We start from the raw sequence: 18725 nt of genomic DNA, 5'->3' as shown, positions 1-18725 counted from the left end.
CAACCCCCATTGGGTAGCTGCCCACGTCCCACATTCTTCTCTCTGCCCCTGATTATGAGTGGTGTTATGCTTATTTTCGGTTTTTGTCATCTGTGAATTCTTTGTTATATTTCAGTTCATTTTGTTCCATTTGTTTATTATGTACTTTGTTTTGTGTGCTCCTATGTTCCTTTTATTTTTTGGTTAGGATAGAATCATCCCTGCATCACAAGTAAGAGACTGACCCTCCTCAAACACCCATAAGCTCTGACTGGCATCAGGAGATAAGGCAAAGGGTGGGGTCAAGTGTGACGCGTGATGGCGATTTTCACTCCCCGTGGTGTCACATTCATTCACCATGTTATAGTCACCAATGCAGGATGACCTAAAATATCCATAAGCTTTTAATTGACCTTCTCAGGCTTGGGTGACAAAAAGCCAATGAAAAGTAATGGAATCCATGCTTGCCTCCGGACCGCCAGTGATAATGAGGAGTCACATCTGGCATTGCAGTCTGCTGGAATACTCACAGACATCTTAACAGCATTATAGACCCCCGTGCAGAGCAGCACATTGGCGCCCCTACCTACCAAACCACTCAGCAAGTCACAACATACAGAGATTAGCATGGGGCCCCTATGCTCACGGGGTCCCCCGGGCAACTACCCAGTGTGCCCATGCGTTAAGACAGCCCTGGTAATACTCCATATGAAGTAGGCGAAGGCCGTCCAGAAGTGTGCTTCTAAAGGACACACCACATGATTGCCCCAGCATGCATTGCATTGCATTAGCCCTCCCAAGAATTCCTGAGAAGTTAAGTTAGAAAATATGGTGACATATATAAAAATAAACACATTAATGGTGATGGTGTGCCACCGTGACCTTGCCGGTCTCCCTCCTGATCACACTGAATGAGCTTTTAGTTTTTTTCTGTTTTCTTCACCTGCTTACCCTTTGCATGTCACCAAATGGTCACTTTAACTCTTTCAGCGCTAATTATTTTTGCTTCCTTTTAATCCCAGGGCTGAATATTTTTCCAAAAATATCGTTTTTTTCAAAAAAAGCCCACAAAGCAATGGTTTTCACGCATAAATCAACATAAAATCCTTATTTTTGATCAATATCACTCTGTTTTATGTTCCAGAAGCCCCTGCAGTAGGCATATTCACATACTTATTACCTACATGTTTGTCCCATCACTCATAAGCTGAAAGGCACTTTCTGATAAAAGATGGCTTGAAGTAGTCAAGGGGCTGCTAATCTGTTGTGTCCACCACCAGGCCGTGTCGTTTGGTGAAGTCCAGTTGCCAGCTTGTCTCTCACAGATCGATGTCTGTGTAGTCCTCCCAGGGCGAGCGTTTTTCATAGGTGTGTCACCTGCACGAGCGTGTCCAGCAATCCGATCACCTGATGGAGGTACCTGACTTTCGTTTTCGATCTCCAGATCACTTGTATAAAAAACCTCAGTTCGAGAAGTAAGAGTCCAATTCAACAATAATATGCAAAAAAAATAAATAAATAATATGCCGAGTATTTCGCCTTGTGCATTTGCTTCACTCTCTATTGCCCGATGTCGATGCCATTCTAGATGTTGCTTACTCTACGCTATTCATGCACACGCAGGGTTTCAACATCAAGTCAAAGAGTTCTAACAGTCCTCCGAGCAAAGAGGGTCTACCTATAATGTCACAGTGAGTTTTATCAACATTTACAGCTTTCTGTCGCCCTCTGCCCCTGATGTCCATTCTCAACCCCTTGTGTCGACAAAAGTCAACTTTCGCCCTAAAAGAGTTAAACTGGAAAATTTGAAGGCAACATAAAAGCAGGTGGACACAGGGCCAGAGTGACCAGAGGAAAGGTGCTATATAAAGAGCAAAGTATTAGCATCATTACTATTATAGAAGGGAAGGGTTAGGGTTAGGGTTAGGGTTGCCTTCTGTCTGCACTCAGTCCCACTCCACACCAACCGAACCGCAGCGCCACACACAAAGCAGACAAGAGAAATTGTAAAAAGTCGTCGTTTAATAGGAAAGACGTGTCATTGCTTTGCAAATCGGTACCCTGTCTTTGAGCGCTCGGCGGCTAAGACATAAGTGACAAAAGAGAAAGGCTTCATCCAAAATGGAGCGATTGACCATCGCAATGATAAGCACTTTGTGGTGTCTTCACAATACCCGCCTCTCAGCGTGGCCCCACCCACTGCCCCAAGTACCTCCTTCTCACTGCTCTTTGGCTTTGGCACTTGGAATTTTTGCCCGGAACCTGGAAAAACAGAGAAAGTGAAAACGTGAAATCTAAAACACGACACTCACCGAGCGTTAAGACAAAGAAAAATGGAAGAATGGTAATATGTTGGGCTTCCTCCTGGGATTTATATGTATTGGTGTGACTCCATGTAGATATGGCCGAACCCGAAAATTTCCGACCGCCTTGGCAAAAGATTTTCCAGCTCATTGTTTCATGTCGCGTTTCCTACTTTCCCTGTGTCTCCTTTATTTCCAAGGGTGGTTGTGTCACAATATTAGCTAAGAGAGAAATTTCAACCCATAGATCAGATAATCAGCGGGTTTCCATTCGGTTAGTTAGTATTTGGTGGTGTGACACCCAGGGGTGCGTCAGCCACCCCAACCCCGACACAGACAAGTGGGACACAAATGTCGCACAGCACATATTTAATTTCACGTGGGGGAAGCACTTTTCTCGCTCCCTACACAGCTTAGCACAGTCCTTTCACCTCCACTCCTCCTCAGCAGCTCCGTACTTCTTCCTCCCGACTCCGGCCGCTGAGTCGGGGCAGTTGGCCCCTTTTATGGGACACCCGGAAGGACTCCAGGTGTCCAATGACCTCCTTCCGGCAGCACTTCCTGGTTGTGGCTGAAGTGCTGCCAAACAGGGCCCTGTAAATGAACAGAAGCCCCCTAGTGGTGGCCACGGGCTCCAGTAGGGTTGAGCTTGCATACTTCAAATCCACTATTAGCCAATGGGGGCTTCCCTCTATTGGTCCGAGGGAGAAAATGTCCTCCAATCGTTCCATTGTCGGGGCATCCCGGTCTTGTCATTTAACTGGTTTGACTTGAATCAAAACACTTAGGGTCGCCTTCAACAAGCTTCTCACAATGCGTGGCAGGACAGTTTGCTCATTCGTCCTGACACAACTGCTGTAAGTCAAGCAGGTTTGGGGTTTGTTTGGAGGTGCTTCTTTTGTTTTTATAGGATTCAGGTTAGGGCTTAGTGATGGCCACTCCAGTCCTTTCACATTAGTGTCTTTAAGTCATCATTGGTCTGCTGGAAGTCAAATTTTGCGACCCAGTTTGAACTTCCTGGCTGATGTCTTGAGGTGTTGCTTCAGAATTTCTAGGTAAACCTCCATTCTCTTCTTCCTCTTCTCCTTCTTCTTGCTTTTCATCTTTTCACCCTTCTAGGTATGGTCAATGTGTTTGATCAGCCTTCTCAAAAACAGCTCTGTCCTGCACCTCATTCATTCATTCATCCCTGGGAGTAAATCTGTGCCTCCTTCCTGAACGAGGCAGATCCCTCATTGGTCTGCTGGATGTCAAATTTATGACCAACTTTGAACTTCCATAAGTGACTCTACTCCGTTGGACCCCTGAGCAAGGAGGGCTCTTAAACCTGCAATTGCTCCATCCAGGGAGTGATGTTAATCTGCAGCCAGCTCTACCAGCAGGTCCTTCAACCTACAGGTAAAACTTGGGGGTTGGTGGCAGGACTGGCACTGCAGCCACCATAAAAAAACCCAACAGTGTTCAGAGTGGTGCTGAGGTGTCACCTGCTGCACGGCTGCACTTGGGTCCAAATTTGGGTGGTTTGTCATGTGGTGGGTGCAGCAACACCCTGTAATCAGCGCAGGCTCCCATCTTCTCTCTTTCTTTCTCTTTGAACTTCCTGGCCAATGTCTCGAGGTGTTGCTTTAGAATTTCTAGACAATCCTCCATCCTCTTCTTCTTCCTCTTTATCTTTTCCCCCTTCTAGGTATGGTCGATATGTTTGATCAGCTTTCTCCAAACAGCTCTGTCCTGCACCTCCTTCCTTCATTCATTCATTCATTCATCCATCCCTGGGAGTAAATCTGTGCCTCCTTCCTGAACGATGCAGATCCCTCATTGGTCTGCTGGATGTCAAATTTGCAACCAAGTTTGAACTTCCTGACTGATGTCTTGAGGTGTTGCTTTAGAATTTCTAGATAATCCTCCATCCTCCTCCTCATCATCATCATCATCTTCTTCTTCCATGTGGGATCAATGTGGCTGATCAACCTTCTCCACACAGCTCAGCCATGCATCACCTTGCCAGTCAAGCCCTTTTCCTTCAGATCTTCTTTGACTCTTACTCCGCCACTTCTTCTTTGTCCTCCCTCAATTTCTCTTCCCCCAGACTTCCATTCCCATCATTCTTTGGCCCACATCTTCATTGTCTCGCCTCATCACATGTCCACACCACTTTAGCCTACTCCCTTGTGCTTTCTCAGATTTCTCTTCCACTTCTCTTGTATCTCTGATTGTCTGACCAGAGAACACCCCATCCCACTCCCTGTGTCCTGGAGATTACGTCAGTCTGGCTTTTTCGATGTTAGTTTTGGAGTAGAGGCTCCTTCTTCATGAGACGGTCAGTCATGCTATGGTGATGGCCACTCCAATACTTTCATGTTGGTGTCTTTCAGCTATTGTTGGTCTGCTGGAATTCAAATTCTGTGACCAAGTTTGAACTTCCTGGCTTACGTCTTGAGGTGTTGCGTTAGAATTTCTAGATAATCCTCCATCCTCCTCCTCCTCATCATCATCATCTTCTTCTTCCATGTGGGATCGATGTGGCTGATCCACCTTCTCCATACAGCTCAGCTCTGCACCGCCTTGCCAGTCAAGCCCTTTTCCTTCAGATCTTCTTTGACTTTTACTCCGCCACTTCTTCTTTGTCCTCCCTCAATTTCTCTTCCCCTGGACTTCCATTCCCATCATTCTTTGGCCCACATCTTCATTGTCTCTCCTCATCACATGTCCACACCAGTTTAGCCTGCTTCCTTGTCCTTTCTCAGATTTCTCTTCCACTTCTCTGATTGTCTCATTTCTTCTTCTGTCACCTTTTGTAACTCCACACATCCATCTCCACATTCTCATTGCTGCCATATGTGACTTTTCCTCCATCCTTCTGATGTTATTTATTTTCTGAAGTTCCCCAGTCCCTTTACTCCTCTCCTCATATTATGTCTCTGACACCACCATGATTGACAATAGGAGTTTATCCTTCTTTAGCTTAACATCTCACCCCTCATATGCTATATAGTGGTGACCTTTATAGTCAAACAGTTCAGTTTTTGTTTTAATTGGACCACAGAACACCCCATCCCATCCACTTTGTCCTGGAGATTACGTCAGCCTGGCTTTTTTAATGCTAGTTTTGGAGTGGGGGCTTCTTCCTCGTGAGATGGTCAATCACGCTATGGTGACGACCACTCCAATACTTTCATGTTGGTGTCTTTCAGCTATCGTTGGTCTGCTGGAAGTCAAATTTTGTGAAGAAGTTTGAACTTCCTGGCTGATGTCTTGAGGAGTTGCTTCAGAATTTCTAGATGATCCTTCATCTTCTTACACTTCTATGTTTAGTTGATGTTCTTGATCAACCTTTACCAAACAGCTCGGTCCTGCACCTCCAATGATCGTTCATCCCTGCATTGAATTTTGTGCTTCCTTCTTGAATGACGCAGTGTCTGTGTTCTCTAGATATGAAGGTTTGCAAACAATTGTTTGGACAGAAGCTTGTGGTGCATTCATTAGCTTGGAGGAACCGGACATGTGGAGGTCCACCATGTTTTACTTGAATTTTCCCAAAGGTTACAAGGCACTCTGAAAGGTTAGGGTTAGGGAGCTGACCTGGGATGCCACTATTGTGGAAGGATTACTTATTCAGGGCATTGTCTCTGCCAGCACACCCCCCAGGTTTTGGTACCACTACAGAGACCTGCAGGGCAGATTGGGAATTGTAGTCCTGTTAGTTCAGTCCTGTTGGGTACCGCCAGGGGGGGCTGAGAGGATTTAGGAGTCCTACTCTGTCAGGCTGCAGCTCTACCCGAAAGTACTACTGAGCCACAGATTGGGGGACACTGGCAGTGCCCCGGGATTTGGCATAAAAGGAGTAGCAGCCTGTTCCAGTAGGGGGAGCCACAGTCGGGAAGAGGAAGACAAAGCTTCCCTGGTGGTGTGGAAGGGAGACGAAAGGGTGTCTATCTGGTGGAATTGTGCGGTTTGAAGCTTTTGTACTCGGTGGGGAAAATGAAGGAAAACTTGTGGAACGCACCAGAACTGAGCCATAGCAACTCTAGGCTGGTAAGCTTAACATGCATCACAGGAATATTAATGGAAGGAATTCTGATGGATAAGATTGAGCAGCACATGGAAAGGACACAAGTTATTAGGAACAGTCAGCATGGAGTCAGAAGATGGAGGTCGTGTTTTACTAACATGCTGGAATTCTATGACGAGGCAACAAAAGGATACGACCAAAGTGGAGCAGATGATCTGATTTATCTTGACTTTCAGATAGCATTTGATGAGGTGCCACATGAGAGGGTGGGCATCAAACTAAAAGAAGTGTCAGTTCAGGGTGTGGTGTGTCGATGGGTGCAGAATTGGCTCAGACACAGGAAGCAGAAGGTGATGGTGTGAGGAACCTCATCAGAACTGACCGATGTTAAGAGTGGTGTCCAGCAGGGCTCAGTGTTGAGGCTGCTGCTATTTTCAATATTTATAAATGATTTAGATAGGAATATAAATAACATGCTGGTTAAGTTTACAGATGATACCAAGATAGGTGGATTAGCAGATCATTAGGAATCCATTATATCATCACAGAAGGACTTGGATAGCATACAGACTTTATACAGCGGATCAAATTTAATGTACATAAATATGAAGTATTATTTGTGAGAAGTAAAAATGTTAAGTTTGAATACACAATGGGAGGGCTGAAAATCGAGAGTAAACCTTATGAGAAGGATTTAGGAGTTGTAGTGGAGATAACACTATCAACTGCCAGGCAGAAGTCATTAAGAAGGCTAACAGAATGTCAGGTTATATAGCGCCTTGATGTGTGGAGTACAAGTCACAGGAGGTTCAACTCAAGCTTTATAACACACTAGTGAGGCCTCATCTGGAGTCCTGGGTGCAGTTTGGGTCTCCAGGCTACAAAAAGGACATAACAGCACAAGAGAAGGTCCAGAGAAGAGCAACTGGGGTGATTCAGGGCTACAGGGGATGAGTTATGAGGAAAGATTAAAAGAGCTGAGCCTTCACAGTTTAAGGCAAAGAAGATTAAGAGGAGACCTGACTGAAGTGTTTAAAATTATGAAAGGAATTACTTGAGTGGATCGAGACGGTGACTTTATAATGAGTTCATCAAGAACATGGAGACACAGTTGGAAACTTATTAAGGGGAAATTTCGCACAAACATTAGGAAGTTTTTCTTCACACAAAGAACGATAGACGCTTGGATTAAGTGACCAAGTAGTGTGGTAGACAGTAAGACGTTGGGACTTTCAAAACTTGATGTGAGGTTTTTTTAGAATTCAGTGGACAGGACTGGTGAGCTTTGCTGGGCTGAATGGCCTGTTCACGTCTTGCTTGTTCTAATGTTCTAATAGACCTCATCGGTTCTCTGACCCAGTAATAGAGAAACGGACAAAAGGTTGAATAAAATAATAAGCTTTTCATAGTAAACAGGGTGCTCATAACTTCATCAGATTGACTTTGTGTCCCAGGCTGGTGTTTATCTATGTGGGGTTTGAAGATGTTGGGTTTTTCTTGATTGAGTGCGGCCATCCAGAGCTAGATGACTCCAAACTGGCTGAGTGTGCTGGCGTGTGCTTGTGTCAGTGTGCCCAGACCCTTACAGATAATGGAATCCACCTTATGCTCAACATGTGCCCACTCCTGGAGGCACACAGCTGGAGATTCAGATTAAAAAATGGATGGATGGATGGATGGATGGATGGATGGATGTTTCTAAAAATATGGATAAACTTCACCACTAGAGGGAAGCAAATACTCACTTTTCTCTAATATTTCCAATCTGGGATGTCACCAGCCCCACATACTGATCAATTTGTGCCTTAGGGGGGAGAAAAGACACCAAAATTACAAAAATGATCACCAATTTCAACAGCTTGGACAGTCTATCAGATAATAGTTTGAATAAAATTTCAAACTGTATGCAAATTGAAAGGAGCTGCAAAATATACAATAGACACTGATGGCTTTGTGATGTGCATGTGGTGAGGTTTGTGGAGCGCAATCAGCGTACACAGAATTGTGATTATAAATGTATTAAAAGGTGATAGATAGATAGATGTGAAAGGCACTATATAATAGATAGATAGATAGATAGATAGATAGATAGATAGATAGATAGATAGATAGATAGATAGATAGATAGATAGATAGATAGATAGATAGATAGATAGATAGATAGATAGATATGAAAGGCACTATATAATAGATAGATAGATAGATAGATAGATAGATAGATAGATAGATAGATAGATAGATAGATAGATAGATAGATAGATAGATAGATAGATAGATAGATATGAAAGGCACTATATAATAGATAGATAGATAGATAGATAGATAGATAGATAGATAGATAGATAGATAGATAGATAGATAGATAGATAGATAGATAGATAGATAGATAGATAGATAGATAGACATGAAAGGCACTATATAATAGATAGATAGATAGATAGATAGATAGATAGATAGATAGATAGATAGATAGATAGATAGATATGAAAGGCACTATATAATAGATAGATAGATAGATAGATAGATAGATAGATAGATAGATAGATAGATAGATAGATAGATAGATAGATAGATAGATAGACAGATAGACATGAAAGGCACTATATAATAGATAGATAGATAGATAGATAGATAGATAGATAGATAGATAGATAGATAGATAGATAGATAGATAGATAGATAGATAGATAGATAGATAGATATGAAAGGCACTATATAATAGATAGATAGATAGATAGATAGATAGATAGATAGATAGATAGATAGATAGATAGATAGATAGATAGATAGATAGACATGAAAGGCACTATATAATAGATAGATAGATAGATAGATAGATAGATAGATAGATAGATAGATAGATAGATAGATAGATAGATAGATAGATAGATAGATATGAAAGGCACTATATAAGTGTTATATTGACTGCTGCCTTTAAATATTACCTGGTGTTGCCGGTACAGCAGCGGTATGGAGAACACACAGATCACAGCTGAAAGAGAACAGAAAGTCAGTCTTTATGTATTTGATTCCTCTTTACATTTTCTGCCAGTCACAGTGAGTAGTGCCATCAGGGGGCGCTCTAAGCTCAGGATATAATCCTTCTGTATTCAGAACAGCTCCAGAAGGTCACCATCCCAGAAATTTCCCCGTCACTGAAGTTGTCAGTTCTTGATTAAATGTCATTTGTGACTCTCACCTACTGTAATTTCTATACCCTAATTATGATGACCACCTTCAACTGGCTTTCCAGGTGGTACCAGTTTAGTGAGCATCTATGCCTGGTTTATGCCCTCGAGTGCCCGTTGGTTATAATGTCTAAACCATTTCAGCGTTGCTGGTGGGCACAGCCTGCACTGGAGGTGTCAAGTGACAGGCAGAAGTCCTCCAGGATGGAATGCTAGTCCATTGCAGCACCCAATCACACACAGTCACACACACACACTAATCTGGGGTTAATAATAATAATAATTCATTACATTTATATAGCGCTTTTCTCAGTACTCAAAACGCTATCCACACAGGGAGGAACCAGGAAGTGAACCCACAATCTTCCACAGTCTCCTTACTGCAAAGCAGCAGCGCTACCACTGCGCCACCTGTGAGGACAACTTACAGAATTACAGGATTTCAGAAGAGACTCCATCCAGACCCAGGGAGAACTTGCAAATGGCCAATGGGTAAGTGTGACGATGCGGGTTCTGCTCCAAGCTCCCATCCGCTATTAGGGAGCCCTTGAACCCAACACCGTCAGTAATGTCACCGAGATGAGCTGACAAATGGAGACAAATCTCTCATGAAGCCAGGGGATATTTCCAAAAGTGAAAACATGCTTTTATTAAAACAATCCAAACAAAAAGTGCAAAAGTGACCAGCAGGTGATCACCAGCTGACCCAACACCCAATGCAATGCACTGCCTCAGGCCAGACTGTATGATCCACTGCAACTTGTCACCCTCCTAGCATTTACATCAACTAAACGGAGTCTTACCGATAATGACGAGAGTCAGGCCATTGAAAACGGCGCCAATGTAGGTGAGCAGGTACATCAAGACTGTGAACTGAGAGAAGACACGGGTTCAAATATTAAAAAACAAAACAAAACAAATCATCAGCAAATCAACCAGCGTATGACTCGACTCAAAGATGGGGGCTGAGATCTGATGAGAGGGACTGACAGTAAAGAGCGCCACCTACAGGCTCTGCTGCCCGCACTATGATGATGGGGTCACATTCTTTACGGTGCCACTACAAGCGCCAGCTAAGCAGAATTTGAGACTGTCAGGAAGAAAAGGGGCAGGTAGGTGACTGAGATAATGACAAAGTGACAAAGTGAGCAGAATGACATTAAAAAAAATAAGACCCCCCCCCCCCCCCCCCCCCCCCCCACACCCCCGAAGGTGTACCTTGATAGAGTCGATGAAACTGTCCACCAGAAATAACCGGCGCACCTCCGTCATGGCGGACGTGACCATCACAATAATCCGGTCCACAAACTTCTGAGTCTGCTCTTGTGACAGGCTGATGTCCACATCCAGATAGGTCCTAAGGTACAGCGTGAAGACAGGAGCACAGAATGAGACCTTACTCTATGATATATAGCGCCTTTCACTAGTGACCTCAGATACAACAGACTTGTTATTATTTACCTGCCTTTTGATCCATATCTTTCTTACTTAAATTTTGGCGAATCTGATTTACTAACAGCAGCTCCAATATCCATCCATCCATCTTCTTAACCTGCTTCTCCAGACTGGGTGGCAGGGAAGTTGGAGCCTAGCCCAACAGTCATTGGGTACAATGCAGGAGCAACTCCTGGACACGGCGCCAGTCCATTGAAGGGTTAACACACCAAAACATATGAGGGGCCGATTTAACATCTTTGGGAGGAAATCGGAGCAAATCCACACAAACACGGGGAGAACATGCAAACCCCATGCACCCAGGTACCCCTGATGTGAGGCAGCCACTGTGCCACCTGCATTCCCAATATTGAAGAATAAATAACAGTTCATGTATACGGCTAAGCAGAATTCAGCGATACCATCTGACAGGCAAGCGTAGGGTGTGCTTATGGACAAGAAGAATAAAGGAGTAACACGGTCACTCACTTCTTTTCTATTGTTTCCTCTAGAATGGAGGGGGACACTCCGACCAGAGTTGCCTCGAAAGCCTGAGTATTGTAATCTTTTTAGTTAGCCGATAAAAGGTGTCATTTTACTTGACTTCTCACTGCATTCTTTGTAAGTTGTGGTAATTACACACTGAAGACCCCTGTATTCTTATATGGTGGTCCGGAAGGCTCTATCCGAGGTCCGCTGCTCTTTTCGATCTCCATGCTTCCGTCAGGTCAGATGATCTCAAGGCCTAACATGAGCGACCACAGCTATGCTGACGACACACAACTGTATTTGTCAATGGCGCCTGATGACCCCGACTCTCTTGATTCACTGAACCCCAGTGTCTTACTTGTGTTTCTGAATGAACGAGTAGCCATTTTCTCAAACTAAATAAAGAGAAAACAGAAATCTTAGTGATATAGTGAGGGTATTAGAAATAAACTTGATCTACTAGGCTTAAAAGTCAAGACGGAGGTAAAGAATTTAGGGGTAACTATTGACTCTGAGGTGGCACAGTGGTAGCACTGCTGCCTCACTGTTAGGAGACCCGGGTTCGCTTCTCAGGTCCTCTCTGCGTGGAGTTTGCATGTTCTCCCTGTGTGGGTTTCCTCCCACAGTCCAAAGACATGCAGGTTAGGTGCATTGGCGGTCATAAATTGTCCCTAGTGTGTGCCCTGCGGTGGGCTGGCACCCTGCCTGGGGTTTGTTTCCTACCTTGCGCCCTGTGCTGGCTGGGATTGGCTCCAGCAGAAAGATTTCTGCCAAGAGTGCTTGCTGGACTAAATATTACTTTATTTTATTCATATAATGTGTGGTGTTATATTGTGTCTTGGGTTTGGCGTTCTCTGGCACCCCCTGGTGGCCATGTCATATTTCAAACACTCAACTACTTTTGCTCCTGCGCAGCAAAAAAAAGAAAGCAAAAAAAAAAACCCTTCTATAGGGAAAAAAAGCTTTAAGCATTGCGGTAGGCTGGCGCCGTGCCCGGGCTTTGTTTCCTGCCTTGTGCCCTGTGTTGGCTGGGATTGGCTCCAGCAGACCCTCGTGACCCTGTAGTTAGGATATAGCAGGTTGGATAATGGATGGATGGATTATTGATTCTGACCTGAATTTTAAAATCACATGTTAATCAGATTACCAGGACAGCATTTTTCCACTTAAGAAATACAACAAAAGTTAGACCTCTTATAACATTGCAAGATGCTGAGAAAGGAGTTCATCCTTTTGCTTTCAGTTGGCTAGATGACTGTAACGCACTCCTCTCAGGACCACCAAAAAAAAAAAAGATATCAATCGATTCCAACAAAGGCAGAATGGAGCTCCCAGAATCTCAACTAGGAAAAGAAAATCTGAGCACATCACCCCAGTTCTGGCGTCACTACACTGGTAACCCGTGTCATTTAGAATTGGCTTTAAAATATGGCTGATGGTTTACAAAGCCTTCAATAATCTGCTCCATCTGATATTTCAGAATGGCTGTCACCTTACACTCCAAATTGTAACCTTAGATCTTCAAATGAGGGTCTGCTTAGAATTCCCACAGAAGTGGTGAGACGGCCTTCTGCTGTTATACGCCTAAAATCTGGAATAGCTGACTGATAGAAATTCGCCAGGCTAATATGGTGGAGCACGTCAAAAAACTGCTGCGACCCCTTATTGTAAGATGGCTTTCTCAGAGCTTCAATTGAGTGTAACCCTGATATTCTGTATATGCATCAAATTATCATTTCTAACATGGTGGCTCCTCAATCTGTCCTAATCCCTACTTTCTCTGCTGTTCTTTTTCCATTTTTCTGTGCTGCCAATCTGTGCCACCGCCACCCGATCAGAGCCCTATATTGATGATTGAAGGCCAGAGGTCTACGTGACCATCATCATCATCACATTCTTCCATGTGAACCCTGAAAGCCATGAGGACTGATTGAGGTCGATGATGTCCGGTAGAAAGCCTAGAGGGGGCTGGGTGGTCTCGTGGCCTCAGAACCATCCATCCATCCTGTTCCGCTTATCCAAGATCGGGTTGCGGGGGCAGCAGCTTGAGCAGAGATGCCCAGACTTCCCTCTCCCCGGCCACTTCTAGATTTTCCAGGAGAATCCCAAGGTGTTCCCAGGCCAGCCAAGAGACATAGTCCCTCCAGCATGTCCTGGGTCTTCCCCAGGGCCTCCTCCCAATTAGATGTGCCCGGAACACCTCACCAGGGAGGCGTCCAGGAGGCATCCTGATCAGATGCCCGAGCCACCTCATCTGACTCCTCTCGATGCGGAGGAGCAGCGGCTCTACTCTGAGCTTCTCACCCTGTCTTTAAGGGAGAGCCCAGACACCCTGCGGAGGAAACTCATTTCAGCCGCTTGTATTCGTGATCTCGTTCTTTCGGCCTCAGAACCCCTGCAGATTTTATTTATTTATTTATTTTTGTTTTTTCTGTCCTCCCTGGCCATCTGACCTTACTTTTATTCTATGTTAATTAGTATTACCTATTTTTATTTTTTACATTTTGTCTTTTTTCTCTTTCTTCATCCTGTAAGGCCCTTTAAGCTACACCATTTGTATGAAAATGTGCCATAGAAATAACTATTGTTGTTGCTGTACATCCATAATGGCTAACATGGTACAACACCCAGGTAATACAGGGCTCACAGGCAGTACTACTTCACTTTGACGACTGGGGTCCCCCTCTGCGTCACTTATGTAATTGGCACCCCTCTATGTACATAACAAGGACTTTCATAAACTGTGCCCCTAATGGCTATAATCACCATTCTGAATTTTTTGGTGAGGGTGTCCCATGCTGCCCCTGGCAAGATGCCACTCTGGGTAGCTGTCCACAGTGCCCATGTTAATCACCTCATTAATAGATGAGGTCAGAGACTCCTCTAGGAGGTTCCCAGAGGGGCATCATGGCTGGTACGGTCTTTCGGTTTCTTTGTGCATTAAGCTGCTCCTTCTGTTTATCCCGTCCTTTGTGGGCTTCAGACAGACTCAGGAGCGCCCCCTTATAATGAACACCCCAGTACTGAATCTGCTCTTTGTCTCAAGCTAACTTACTGGAATGGATTTGTGCCATCAGACTTCTTCAAGGCCTTCAGGATTTTCATATAAAGGCGAGCCGAAATCGTCATGCACAGGATCGTCAGGGACAGGTTGGAGGCAATGCTGATGATGCTGATCTGCGACAAGGTGATCAGCGCCACCACGAGCCCAGTGAAGATGAAGCCCGTCCACTTGGCATCTTTCCAGTAGATGAGTTCTGACACACCTGGATAGGGCAGAGAAAGCAAAACGTAAACCGTGATGTCGGCGGACAACTCAGGAAGCATCCTGAGGACAAACGTTACGGTGCCATGAAATGGGTGGAACCGTATAGAAAAAGTGTCATTTCTAAGTGCTGTGACCAAATCCCCTTTACATGAAAGTCTGCAGAGTGCACTTTCATCACAACGTCTGATTTGATTGATTTGTAATTTTAAACTGTGGAGCAGAGGAGGAAATCAAGGAAAAGTTAGTCTTTGTCACAAACATAATAGAGGACACTGTAGGGGTGTAATTATGTGTCCCCCAGCGAGCAGACCGTGTGTATCTGCATAGACTTCTGATGGCCTAATCAAACACCTCAGAGCTGCTGGCATCCCGAGCTTGACCACAGTGCATAATCGAAAAAGCACTTGTGGGACCACCGACTTCACTTCGGTACCAGGTGTGATAAAGAGACCAAAGAGACAGATTAAGGGTTGAGAAACCGTCCCCATCTATCTATCTATCTATCTATCTATCTATCTATCTATCTATCTATCTATCTATCTATCTATCTATCTATCTATCTATCTATCTATCTATCTATCTATCTATCTATCTATCTATCTATTATATAGTGCCTTTCTATCTATCTATCTATCTATCTATCTATCTATCTATCTATCTATCTATCTATCTATCTATCTATCTATCTATCTATCTATCTATCTATCTATCTATTATATAGTGCCTTTCTATCTATCTATCTATCTATCTATCTATCTATCTATCTATCTATCTATCTATCTATCTATCTATAATATAGTGCCTTTCACTCTACCTATCTATCTATCTATAGGGTGATCCAGATCTAATTATGTAATTTTCATTACGCTTTAACTTATTAAGTTTATTACATAGAGAATTCACAGCACCTGCGCTGCACATAAAGATTTCACTTAAAATTAATTTTGTTGCTGATAGATGGCAGCACCTGCCCTGCATTCTAAAATGGTGTGGAGACGGTTGTCATTCGAACAGTTGCATAATGAGATCTGGACCCCCCCCCATATACTGTCGATGAACCAGAATATTTGCTGCTTCTTTTACAGAGGGTAAGAATTAGCACACACATTCTGTAAAACATTGGAAAGGTGGCTGATTTTTATGGCGGATGGACCAGAAATTGGAGTAGAAGTGAAATGACGTGGACAGGATGGGACGGAGATGATGTCATCAGAGGGTGACCGGGTTGAAGTTGTCACGTGGGGACGGCTGGGATGTGGAAGGTCTTCCTTGTTCGTGCTCGTTTTTTTTAGCGGAGACTTCACGTATTGGGATTCGTCGGCTCTTCGATCCGTTTGATGAAAAAATGAGAGAAGCGTGAGTATGCCGTCTTATATCCCCTGTCCGGTGAGTTTTCACGCTCCATTGGACCTTTTGGCTACTCTCTAGCCGCGCGTGTGTGACACAGGACTGGAACCTACAAGCATTAGGGTAGAAGTCCAAAGTCTTAATCTCTACTGTGAAATGAACAGCCTGGACACACACAAAAAAGGGTTTGCGGCAGCCTCCCCATATATTGTCCCGGGCTGCATAAAGGGTTTTGAAAGAGCACTCATGTGCATAGAATTGAGTCCTGAACTGAACTGACGTTAAGCAGGAAAGATGGCGGTTTGAAAGGGTCCGGACCGGAAGTGACGCCATCTTGGTACCAGAACCAGAAGTGGCATCATCCTTGGCACTGGAACCAGAAGTGATGTCAGCCTTGACACTAGAACCAGAAGTGACATCATCCTTGGCACCAGAACTGGACGTAATGTCATCAATGTGAAATCAGGCCGGATTTGCGGTGATTGGCCTGTAGAGATAACAGAATTAGGTTTAGTGTACCCTGTCACCCCCTGGCTTGGCGTGGAATTACCTCCACATGGTTGTTTCAGCTCCCTCCCAGTCGCGTGTGTGTAAAACTACGTACTGTATAGCACACTGTCTGCCAATAATGTAAAAATAAACCCTCTGAATATTACGTACAGGAAAGCACTTAGTGCATTCTTATACGCTTGGCACTATAAAGGAGGCCCCGTCGTGTTACAGAAATTGACGTCAGGTAACAAAGCTTGTCTGCATGTACACTTACCGGCCACTTTATTAGGTACACCTTGCTAGTGTTGGGTTGGTCCCCCTTTGGCCTTCAAAACTGCCATAATTCTTCATGGCGTAGATTCAACAAGGTACTGGAAACATTCCTCAGGAATTGTGGTCCATATTGACATGACAGCATCATGCAGTTGTTGCAGATTTGCCAGGCTGCACATCCACAATGCGATTCTCCCGCTCCACTACATCCCAAAGGTGATCTATTGGATTGAGATCTGGTGACTGTGGAGGCCATTTGAGTCCAGTGAACTCATATTGTCATGTTCAAGAAACCAGTTTGAGATGATCTGAGCTTTGTGACATGGCATGTTATCCTGCTAGAAGGAGCCCTCAGAAGATGGCGGTCATAAAGGGATGGACATGGTCAGCAACAATACTCAGGTAGACTGTGGCATTTAAACAATGCTCAGTTGGTACTAAGAGGGCCCAAAGTGTGCCAAGAAAATATCACCCACACCATTACATCACCACCACCAGCTTGAACCATTGATACAAGGCAGGATGGATCCCTGCTTTCATGTTTTTGACACCAAATTCTGACCCATCATCTGAATGTCACAGCAGAAATCAAGACTCATCAGGCCAGGCGACACATTTCCAATCTTCTATTGTCCAATTTTGGTGAGTCCGTGTGAATTGTAGTCTCAGTTGCCTGTTCTTAGCTGACAGGAGTGTCACCCGGTGTGGTCTCCTACTGCTGTAGCCCACCTGCTTCAAGGTTTGAAGTGTTGCATGTTCAGAGATGCTCTTCTGGACACCTCGGTTGTAACAAGTGTTTATTTGACTTACTGCTGCCTTTCTATCAGCTATTATCTGTTTTTTCTATCAGCCAGTATTGTTGCTGATCATGTCCAACCCTTTATGACTGCAGTGTGCCCAACTTCTGATGGCTCCTTCCAGCAGGATAACACGCCATGTCACAAAGCTCAGATCATCTCACACTGGTTTCTTGAACATCACAATGAGTTCACTGGTCTCAAATGACCTCCACAGTCACCAGATCTCAATCCAGTAGAGCACCTTAAGGATGTGGTGGGAAAGGAGATTCACATCATGGATGGGCAGAGGGCAAATCTGCAGCAACTGCGTGATGCTATCATGTCAATATGGACCAAAATCCCTGAGGAATGTTTCCAGCACCTGATTGAATCTACACCATGAAGACCAGTCTGGCCATTCTCCTCTGACCTCTGGCATCAACAAGGCATTTTCGTCCAGAGAACTGCCCCTCACTGGATATTTTCCCTTTTCCAGACCATTCTCTGTACACCTTACAGATGGCTGGGCATGAAAATCTCAGCATATCAGCAGGTTATGAAATTCTCAGAGCAGCCTGTCTGGCACCACCAACCATGTAAAATTCAAGGTCACTTCAAACCCCTTTGTTTGCCATTCTGATGCTCTAGTTGAACTTAAGGATACCATCTTGACAATGTCTACAGGCCGAAATGCATTGGCTGATTAGATATTTGTGTTAACGAGCAGTTAAATGAGTGTACCTAATAAAGTGGCCACTGAGTGTATTTATACACTTCATTCATTGTGTCTCATTTACATTCTGGTGACCCATCTTCTTTTTTACACTTGATATTAGGATTTTGTAGTCAGTCATTTTCTAACCCACATAGTCCTGAACAGGGTCATGGGGGTCTGCAGGAGCCCATCCCAGCTAGCATAGAGTGCAAAACGGGAACGAATCCTGGACATAGTGGGATGCCAGTCTGTACTCTATAGTGTCTGTTATAAAATCAGTGTTTTTCAGTCATTATTATTGGACTTTGGTATTATACAAATGTATTTACCTTGTACTGCGGTGGGCTGTCGCCCTGCCCGGAGTTTGTTTCCTGCCTTGCACCCTGTGTTGGCTGGGATTGGCTCCAGCAGACCCCCGTGACACTGTGTTCGGATTCAGCGGGTTG

The 18725-nt window shown here is 44.3% G+C and overlaps 1 protein-coding gene across 1 annotated transcript in view; it reads right to left on the bottom strand.

Moving 5' to 3' along the window:
- Positions 1–1983: 1983 nt before the first annotated feature.
- The window catches only part of LOC114644933 (reticulon-2-like), a 32260-nt gene continuing 15518 nt past the window's right edge, over positions 1984–18725 (bottom strand). Inside the window, exons 2-7 of the mRNA XM_051934403.1 lie at positions 14461–14671; positions 10701–10839; positions 10286–10355; positions 9240–9286; positions 8040–8098; positions 1984–2241 (exon numbers count right to left, since the gene is read on the bottom strand). Of these exons, the coding sequence (XP_051790363.1) occupies positions 2199–2241; positions 8040–8098; positions 9240–9286; positions 10286–10355; positions 10701–10839; positions 14461–14671 (569 nt within the window). The 3' untranslated portion in view covers positions 1984–2198. The remainder of the gene's footprint in view (positions 2242–8039; positions 8099–9239; positions 9287–10285; positions 10356–10700; positions 10840–14460; positions 14672–18725) is intronic.

This window comes from Erpetoichthys calabaricus, chromosome 1 (assembly GCF_900747795.2).
Source record: "Erpetoichthys calabaricus chromosome 1, fErpCal1.3, whole genome shotgun sequence".
NCBI lineage: Eukaryota > Metazoa > Chordata > Cladistia > Polypteriformes > Polypteridae > Erpetoichthys > Erpetoichthys calabaricus.
Note: the sequence above shows the minus strand (reverse complement) of the source record. Positions and strands in the feature narration are given on the sequence as shown.